General features: G+C 32.6%; 1 protein-coding gene across 1 annotated transcript; it reads right to left on the bottom strand.

Annotated features, from left to right (window-relative positions):
• Positions 1–1,684: 1,684 nt before the first annotated feature.
• Positions 1,685–3,357, bottom strand: LOC114162504 (transcription factor RAX3-like). Its single transcript, XM_028046422.2, has 3 exons — positions 2,954–3,357; positions 2,730–2,859; positions 1,685–2,582 (listed from the first exon to the last, which is right to left on the bottom strand). Exons 1-3 carry the CDS (start codon positions 3,087–3,089, stop codon positions 1,820–1,822), a joined length of 1,029 nt encoding a protein of 342 aa, XP_027902223.1. The 5' UTR covers positions 3,090–3,357; the 3' UTR covers positions 1,685–1,819.
• Positions 3,358–10,248: the final 6,891 nt, after the last annotated feature.

Here is a 10,248-nt window from a genome sequence, read left to right as displayed (position 1 = left end):
CTCTTTCATACAACTTTGTACATTTTTTTTAATTAGTGTTTAACTTAAGTTAATTTCTTTATCTTTTCTTCTAAAATTATGGATGTTAAGAAACTCATCCAAAAATTTAGATATTAATTAGAAGGTATTTTGGTCAATTGCAACCTTTGCATTGTTACATGTAGGATCTGACTGAATTTTTTGTTGTTCACTCAAAAGCTCATGTGTTAGATATTGCTGTTAGATAGATAGGTATTCATTCCCAAAAGAATGCTATTACAGTTGATAAAAGAAGAGTGACGAAAAATAGGTTAAGTTCTCTATACACAACCAATTAATATTATTTTTGTTCAGTGATACTAAGATTCAAGTTACAGAACAGTTTGAGACTACTCACCAATGTTTCACTTACACAAGCATAAACATAGTTATCAAACTTGCAATTTATTTCTGTAAAATGACATGAGTTTACTCCGGTAAACTAAGAGAATCTGGAGTAAACTCAAAACTTTTGTTTGGCTTTTTTTTAATCAAGATGACAGCACCAAAGTCATCTTTAGGTTATGACTGTACAGAGAAAGGGAATTCTAGAAAGCAAATAGGGTTTGACATAGCCTTCTCATTTTTTCTTCCATCTTCTTCCTCTTGTCACAACAACCTTCGACCTTGTCTTTTCACCTTCGTCGTTCAATTTCCATGCTGACCATGACTTGAGTATGTTGAAGTTGGAGGTTTGAAGACTGACTCATTTTCTTGCAGCTCTCCCGGATTCTTTTTCTTCATTTTCTTCCTTCTTTTTACACTGTTTTAACTTCTGCGTTTTGTTCAAGGTGTTAGCTTCATCCCTTTCCTTTAATCTCCATGCTTTTGTTTATAAGTTGAAACAATTTTAATGTTCCAAGTAATACCTTACTGTTTATGACTGGAGTTATGTTCTGCATTTTAATTATCTTGATGGTGGTCTAACACATTATTCTCACAGCAACAACATCCAATAACTCATATATATATTCTGCTTAAATTCAAATTTAAATGAGTGAAATTAACAGTTAACTTCCTACACTTCGTGTCCAACCCTACTTGATTACTTGTTTTTCGAGGTTTAGCATTTTATTTTATTAGGAATTTAAATTAAATTTATTATAATATTTATAAATATGTTAATGCTTTTTACATAAAGTAAGCATTACTATTCAATTAGAACCTGCAGAAAAAAGCTCTAATGAAACTCTGAATTTGACAACCTTGCCGATAACATAGATAATAAGCTACTTATCCATAGCCACAATATATATTATGGTAAACAGAAATGAACTTTTGAGCATGAGTGATTTGACCAAAGAACACCTTGCATTTAAGAGTCAAATATGTCTTCACCTACCATATTATCAAGGGATGCTCCTTCCAATTTAATTTTATCTTCTGTAGGCATGCCTACGAATAAATAAGTGTGAAAATAAAGCATTACGTTCATGCCGGTAATAGTCAAGTTTTTCTGACAAAATGCTTATCTTCTGCTGCCATGGCAGTAACTAAAAAGGAAATGATTCCTTTGTCTGTCAGTGCTGCAAAATATGTAGTTAGAGCATATATTCAAACGACTCTTAAAATTACAACCAAATAATACAAACAAATCAGATAATAAACTGCACTGCCACTGATTGATCAGCACATGAGAAAGTCTGAGATAGCAGACACATGCTAGTTAAATATCAATCTAGCGGATTTTATTATCTATGTGGGAAATTAAACACTAGCTTCCCTTTTTCTAACTTCAATTGATACATATAATTCCAACTTCCATCAATAGAGATAACAAATGATGTACACAAATATGATGCTATGGGTAGCTCAACTCTTGAAAAGCACTTTGTCGTGGCATCACTCCCTCGAAACTTGAAGCAACAAGAGGAGGATACATCACAGAACTCGTCTCACCCCAATTAGTAGTTTGGCCACAACATGAAGATGCACAACCACCACCCATTATCTTATCGTTAATCATTTCCTCTCCATACAAGAACTCCAACCCTCCTAATAACCTTTGAGAATAATCATTAGTAGAAACCATTTCCCCAATACCTACGGAACTGAAACTCACTTCTCCTTGCACCAACTCAGAACAGTACTCATTATTACTCTGACCAAATTGTACTTGGCTGTTGCCATTGCCAATAGAGTTCATGCACCCAGAAGAGCTAACATGGACCTGCTCCTCTTGAATTTGTTGTGTTGATGAGAAAGAACCCTGTGGAAACTGAACATTATTCAACCCTATGGGTTCATAATCATCGGAGAATCTCCCTCCAAGCTTGATTAGAAGTTTCCTAATAGAGTCTTGGTCGTTGAAACTTGGAGTTTGACTCGTGTACGATGAAAGTGGCGGCGCCGGAATCTGTGGCCAGCAAGGCTGTTGTTGAACACTGTTTTCCTGGAGCAAGAGTGAGGAATTGTTCTCCTGCTTAACGACGCCGTTTCCTTTGTTACGTGCCTGCAGTTCCTTGCGGTGCTTCCCTAAAAGCTTCTTCTTCAGCCTCGTGTTCCAGTAGTTCTTTATGTCGTTATCAGTTCTTCCTGGCAATTGTGCTGCAATCACCGACCACCTGCGTTACATCACACAAAACAAAACGGTTCATTAATCATTCTACGAGAAATCAAACTATCCCATGTATCAGTTTATTGTTAAAAAAAGTGAAAGATTGTTTTTCTTTTTCACACATGTATCCTCTCCCAGAAACAATAGTAATTACCTGCTTCCAATGCTAACGTAGAGGCTGCAAATGATGTTATCTTCTTCCTCAGAGAAGCCACCGTGCTTGATGTTAGGGCGGAGGTAGTTTAGCCACCTGAGGCGGCAACTCTTGCCACATCGTTTGAGGCCTGACTCAAGAAAGAAAGAGAAGTTAATGGAAAAGTGTAGCTAGGTCAGAAAAAAATAGGGTTATATTTGAGTATGGTATGTGTATAATAATACCAATCTTCTGAGGCAAAGCGATCCAGTTGCCTCCGGTTCCGTGCTGTTCGATGTAGGATTTGAGTTTGGCATCTTCTTCCGGCGACCAAGGACCCTTCTTCACGTTTGCTTTGTCACAGCAAGGTGCTCTCCCCATGGTGGTGGTGTTGCTCTGAGAAAGCTTTGATTGATTTTTGGGAGAAGGGTTGTATTTAGGGTGTGAATAATTGAGAGAGAGAAAGATATTTAATTATAAAAGTAGGAGCGGATAAACATGATTCCAATTGAACATCCAATCGTACAAATTTTATATAAGAGTGTGGCAGAAAAGAAAGGTGTTTATGTAGAAAATTCCAGCTATTTAGTATTGGTAGAATACGAGAAGGATGGTGCTTCTTCTTGTCTTTCTTAAACTGGAATCAAATTTTCTTCCAACTTTTTAAAGTCCACTCCACTCTCACCCTTCGCTGTCCAACTATAAACTAGCATTCGACATGCCTATTACTTTTCCTTTTGCTCACTATTTCCCTCTTTCTATACAAACTCAATTGGTTTATGTATAATGCACTAACATAAATTATGTCATTGAGTTTTCGTCTAAAAATAACATCAATTTATAACAAGTTCATCACGAAAGAAAAGATTTACCGAGTCGAGATCACCGACTCAAACGAATTTAATACTAATAGAAAATATTAATCGAATAAAAATAGAACTATTTTTTCATCACTACAAAAAAAAAGCTTCTTTAGTAATCGATTTTAGTGACCATAGTCGCTATAATGACCAATTTTGATACCAATTCAAAAAGTAAAAAATTATTGGTTACTAAAATAATCACTATTATGAATAAAAAATTATAATTGGTCACTAAATTGGTCTTTAAAATTAGATACCATGGTTTTGACTACCAAAGAAAATTGGTCACTAAAAATTAGCTAGGTTGGTTTTAGCTACCAAAATAACTTAGTTTCTAAATTGATCTCTAATTAGTTACTGACCAATTTAGTGACTAATTATAACTTTTTATTTATAATAGTGACTATTTTAGTAACTAATATTTTTTTATTTTTTAAATTAGTATCTAAATTGTTCACTATAACGACTAACAACTCTTGGTCACTAAACTTAGTTATGAAGCATTTTTCTTGTAGTGCATATAAACGTTGCAAATTTTATTGTACAAATTAATTTTGTAAAATTATATTAAATTTAAAGTTTATTTATTAACATAATATTAAAGTCATGAATATTAGAGTCATGAATTAAATCTTATTTTTACAAAGATTATTTATTGTTGAGTCTATTTATTGTTGAGTCTATTGTTTGGACTGTTACGAGACTATCATTAATATTTATTTCAACATGGATTCATATTTGTTTTGAAAATTCTGGTATTCGGTCTCATGTTAAATTATATATAGAATTTAATTGAAACACAGTTAACATATGTTCTAAGTGATTTTTCACATTTTTTATTGGAAAAATTGAATTTGAGTCTAACAATTGAGTTGAAATAATTTTAGCTAGCGTTTTTAGTCGGACCAAAAATTTATAAATAGTGTTAACTTGTTTTTATAATTAAATATTTATGTATAAATTGTATTAATTCAAAATCACTTAATCTCAATTAGTTTTGTAAAATCAGTTTCGTTGGAAGTTAATGTTGTCAAAACTCATCCACAACACACTAAATCTATCTACAATCACATTCAAACAATAATACACGTAACCTTCTTCAACTATTTAGATATGGGATTTATAGCATTGTTAAAAATTGTATTGTTTTCTTACATTCAGTACTTTCTTCAATTGTCTAACAGAAGAGAAGAAGGAAAGAGTTGAAACTTGTGAAAAGTTAGCATTCCAAACACTTGTGCGTGCGTGTGTTTTTCATCTTAGTAGTTAATGTTATCGCACATGCATGCCTTTCTTATAGGGTGAAAAAAAAAATTAGGGTATTCTTCCACTGGGAATCCCAGATGATATTACAAGATTCTGACATTTTCTTAAGAAATTATATCTCTCAACAAATTTTTTTTTTTTTCAGATGAGATGTTGAATAGTTAATCATACGCTTAAGACACAAAAATATCTATTTAATTAACGCACGTGCTTTGCACTAACATTTTGAACAAGAAAAAACAACACTTAAAAAAAAGTGAAAATAACTCTTAAGTTGTATTTGAAAAGAAAAAAACTACATTTTTTGTTTGGAAGTAATACTAGAAGAAATATAGATGTTAATTGTTGTTGTTCTTTGAAAGAGAAAGGCTTGACCGTAATTAATGATCAACTAATTTTGAAGTGCGGGTGCTTGGAAAAGGATACTATTAAGAGGGTAAAGTGGAGAGAAATTATTAGATAATGAATACCCAAGACAATCTATGCTTAGGAATTATGACATGATTTATTTTTTCATTTATAAAAAACAATAATCAAGATCATTATAGTATTATAAATAATATAAGTGTTCTATTACACTTTATAACTTTTTTTAATCTTTCTTATTTCATGGTTTAATAGCAAATATTTTCTGAAAAAAAAAACTTATTTTAAAAATAACTCTATATAAAATGTTATGTGCACATGTATATTAGCTAAATAATAAACTAAATGAATACAAGTTTATTTAAATAAAACTGTATTATATATGTTTATTTTAGCAAATGACAATGAAAATTAAGAGTAATTACAAAGTAAATTTATTTATAAAAATAAGTGAGAATGTACTTATCAAAAATTCAATATTTACAAAAAAAAAAGAAGGACAAGTTCTACATTTACTTAAAAATGAAGAAAGTTAAATAATATATAAGAAAAAAAAAAGACTAATAAATTTATTATTTACATATTTTGAGATAAAGTATCAAAGTTTTTGTTTAAGTCTCATTATTACCGAATCCCACTCAAAAATTATAAATACTACAAAATTGAGAAAGAGGATTAACATAATATTATAAGAAAGAGAGAGTAAATATTAAAAAAATATATATATTAACATATATATCACACTTAATTCATCATCATATTTGTAATTTTTCTTTTTCGCTTATTAGTTGATTATATCTACCACGGAACTTTAGGTTCACATTCAGCAATAGTTAATAAATTTGTAGGGTCTTGAACTCACTAAACTTCTCCGAAATGAGAAAATGAAAAGCAAGATGTTGAAAATTATGATGAAGTATGAAATCCATGTGCATTTTATAATTGAAAGGTTATAGAGTTTCTAGAAGGAAAGAAATGAGACCTTAGCGGCATTGAAAATATATGAAAAATCGTTGGTTTTGGGTTTTGGTTGGTGAACAAATGACCAACAAAGCAACAACATGAGGACCGAGGCAGAAGGTTGACCACATTCATTACACTCACTATCAAACATGCCAACGATTAAACTCAAAAATTAAACTTTATCTAATTTCTTACTGTTAACTTTTGAATAAATTACAATTTAAAGTTTTTTTTTTGCTATTATTTTTTCTCTTAAAAGTATCGTGAGGACATATTCAACATTTTCTTTCTCATCCTCTGTACTTTACTTTATATCTTTGTTATTTTTTCGATTAAATATGATTTTGTCCTTCAAGTTTAATTAAAATTTTTGATTAATTTTTTTTTAAAATTTTTGATTAATTTAATTTTTTATTTTTAAAAAAATGTAAACTTAGTCATTTTAATCAAATTTTGTTAAATTTGTTTGACATTTCAAGTACATTTTATGATATTATTTGAATTGTTTACACCCGTTTGACACATCTTCGCTTTAATACTAACTGAAATATTATCATAAAATACATTTAAAATGTCAAATAAACTTAACAAAATTTGGTAAGAAAAACTAAATCCCTAAATTCATACATTTATAAAAATGAAGGACTAAATTGGTATAAAATTTCAAAGAGAGACTGATTTCAAAATTCTGTTAAACTGGAGGGATCAAAAATATATTTAACATTGTTTTCTCTATCACATTAACAATAAATGTTGTTTACTTTCAACCCAAAGTTTGATTAATATGAATTCCATTAGGACTCATTATATTAAGTCTGAGAAGTTACAGCAACAGCCATGACTGGCACTTATTGCATTGTTTATTTTCAAGTGAAACTTTAACTAACCTGCACAAGGAATTACAGAGTCAACGAAGTGTTACCATATAAAAATAATTAAGATTTCGTTATACATAAGGAGAGACCTAACTAAAGCTAGGTCTATATGTATGATGAAGATGTTTTGAAATTGAATAAAAGAAAGATGCAGTCACTAGTGCAGAATTCTCATTTTACCTCGCCTTATATGCCTCGGTTGGCTAGGAACCGAAGCATATAATGGCGCGGTGGCATTTTTGCAATTACAGCCAAGTTTTAGGCCTCGGTTCTCCAAATACCTGAAGCCAAAGAAGGGTATAGGCCGCGGTTCGCTCAAAACCGGTGCCAAAGAGGTGTTTAGGCCTCGGTCCATCAGGACCCGAAGCCAAAAAGTGGCTGGAAGTCAGGGTATAGGCCTCGGTCCAAGGAGAACCGGTGCCAAAAGGGGTCAATGGCTTCGGTTCTTCTAACAACCGAAGCCATAGGGTTTATTTAGGGTTCGAAAATCGCGAACCCTCTTCTTCCTCCCCGCGCCAGCCTCTGCAACTCTCTCTCTCTCTCTGCTGCCTCTCTCCTCTGCACCACACCTTCCGACCAGTGCAACCACCACGCGACCTCCTCCTCCGGCCACCATTTTGTGTCTCTCTCTCGCGCGCTCTCTCTCTCGCGCGCTCTCTCTCTCGCGTGCTCTCTCTCTCTCTATTGTGGTTTCTATCGTTGGGACTTCCGGCAAGGGTGTTCCATTTTGATTTGATGCAGGAACGTTATGCAGGTTCGAATCTGGTGCTGCAATGGATTTGGTGCTGCAATGAATCTGGTTCACACGCGTTCATGGCGGTCCGGTGACAATGGCTGACGACATCAGGTTTCCTGGAGCTTTCATGGCTTTTTTTGCAGTGAGCGACTTCAAGAGCGGTGTTGTTTCGTTTCTAGTGCAGGGATGGCGTTGCGGCAACGAAGATGCTGGTGCGTGGTGCTGATTTGTGGAGGTTCGTTCATGGTGTTGCTCGTCGCTGTTGTGCGTTGCAGGTGCAGTGGCTATGGTGGCGGAGCTTCTCTTCTCCTCTGGTAGCTGCTGGTGCGCGAGTATAGAGGCGCTGTTGCAGTGTAGTGGTGCGTGGAGAGAAGATGGAGGTGCTGCTCACGAACGGTGGCTGCTTGCGACGTTGACGCTGCAGTGCGAGGCTGATGGCAGTGGGAGGCGCTGAAATGGTGGTCCGGCGATGTGGCTTGTGCAGGTGCGTGGTGGTCGTGACTAGTGGTGGCTGCCGGCGAGAAGGATGGAGGAGATGATGATGTGGCAATGTATGATTGGCCAGATTTAAAAAAAAGAAGCCCATATGGCCTCGGGTGGAACGTAAAACCGAGGCAGAAGGGGACTCTATGGCTTCGATTCTTAACCGAGGCAAAAAGCTATGACTTTTTGGCCTCGCCCCAATATGCTTCGGTTCCCGAACCGGTGCAGAATATTGAAAATAACCGCTACCAAAAACCCTTTCTGCACTGGTGAGTAAAAACAAAAGGTTGAAGAAAAGTGTAATGTATAATGGTAAATAAAGAATTGAAGTGTAACGACAGATGTTTGAGTTGATGAGTTGGATGATATAACGTTGTAATAATTTCCATGCTTGATTTGACATGCAAGTTTGAAAAATCAATCATTTTTTGACAATCTTGTTCCTTAGTAGTAAGTAATACAGCTGAAGCCAACTTTAGTTTTAGTGTATAATATTTCGACAAGACAAAAATAATGTTATTGGGTTAATTAATGGTCGTGTAGTATGATCAAGAAAAAGTGTTCCGAGGAGAAAGAGATGAACACTTAACTCGAGGTTACTTTACATCTGAAGTGGACTTTGTTTCATACAAAAGAGAGAATATAAAAAGAATTGAAATAAAAAATAATAAAATAAGGAAAAGTTAATGTAAAAATTTAGAAATATTTTATTAAAAGGAAATACAAAAACTTTAGAAAATAAAGCAAGAGGTAGTGAAAATACGTGAAAAGAAAGAGTATAATAAATTCTATTGTATAACTTAATTTTATTTATTATTTTCTTCTTTAATTCTCTCTTACCAAACGCATGGTGAATAAGTAAAACTTTCAATGCCATTCTTTCGTGTTTACATGGGGAAATGAAAAGAGGTGTATCCAAGAAGATTGTTTAACAAGTCAATATGAATCAAAGTCTATGAAATTTAGATATGAGATTAGGATATTTTATTTTTGAATCAGGATAAGCTTATAAATTTATATATATATATATATATATATATATATATATATATATATATATTTGACTTAATTAAGTTTCAAATTTTTGGTAAAATTTTGGATATTTTTAATTAGTTGTTGTTAAAAAAATTATATTTTTTAATTGAGTATTTATATTTTAATTTTTCCAATTAAGAATCTTGTGTGGTTGTTATATTATCTCACTATTCATATATTTGTCGGTGGATAATAAATGTTAGATTCCATATATAAAAAAGTATGGTAAAATGATAAAGTGATTTTTTTTCCTTTCGACTTCACTAAAATAAATAAAAATCATTTATCATTTTATATTAATCATAATATTATTTTATTTAATTACAAAGTCTCACATAGAGATAAGTACTAAAATAATAAAGTAAGATAACATTTCATGTCATCTAATTTAATAGAAAAATTAAACAAGGATATAAAATCAAATAAGAAATATAAAAATTTGGAATAGTTTGATAAAAAAAATTTAATATGAACTACACTGAAGACATTATAAACTTCTAAATAATATCGTTTGAAACATCATTCTAAACTTTTACATCTCAATATGCTGCCCTTCTAATAAATATTATAAATTTAATAAGCCTTTAGTAAAATAATAAGAATTATTTTAAAGATATGAAAATAAATTTTTTCACTTTCATTCCATTAAAAATATAATTGTTGTGTAATAAATAATTCATATTTTGAATTTTATTAAAATACACTAACACAAAAAAGCCTTTTAACGTCCGACATTTTCGACCTTTGACGTCTGCCCAAACACCGACGTCGTATCGGGTGACGTCAAAATAACGTCGGCAAAATAGCAGACGTCACTTGACATCGGTCCTTTTGGGAGTCCGACGTTATCCAACGTCGGGGCCAGTAATAGCAGAAGTCAAATTTTGCACCAGAAAGAGGGAAAAAACTGAGCAATTTAACGTCTGTCAGAGACTATCAGACGTTAAATAACG

The sequence above is a fragment of the Vigna unguiculata genome, chromosome 9 (assembly GCF_037176805.1).
Source record: "Vigna unguiculata cultivar grain cowpea cultivar isolate G323 ecotype 2 chromosome 9, ASM3717680v1, whole genome shotgun sequence".
In the NCBI taxonomy this organism is placed as follows: domain Eukaryota; kingdom Viridiplantae; phylum Streptophyta; class Magnoliopsida; order Fabales; family Fabaceae; genus Vigna; species Vigna unguiculata.
Note: the sequence above shows the minus strand (reverse complement) of the source record. Positions and strands in the feature narration are given on the sequence as shown.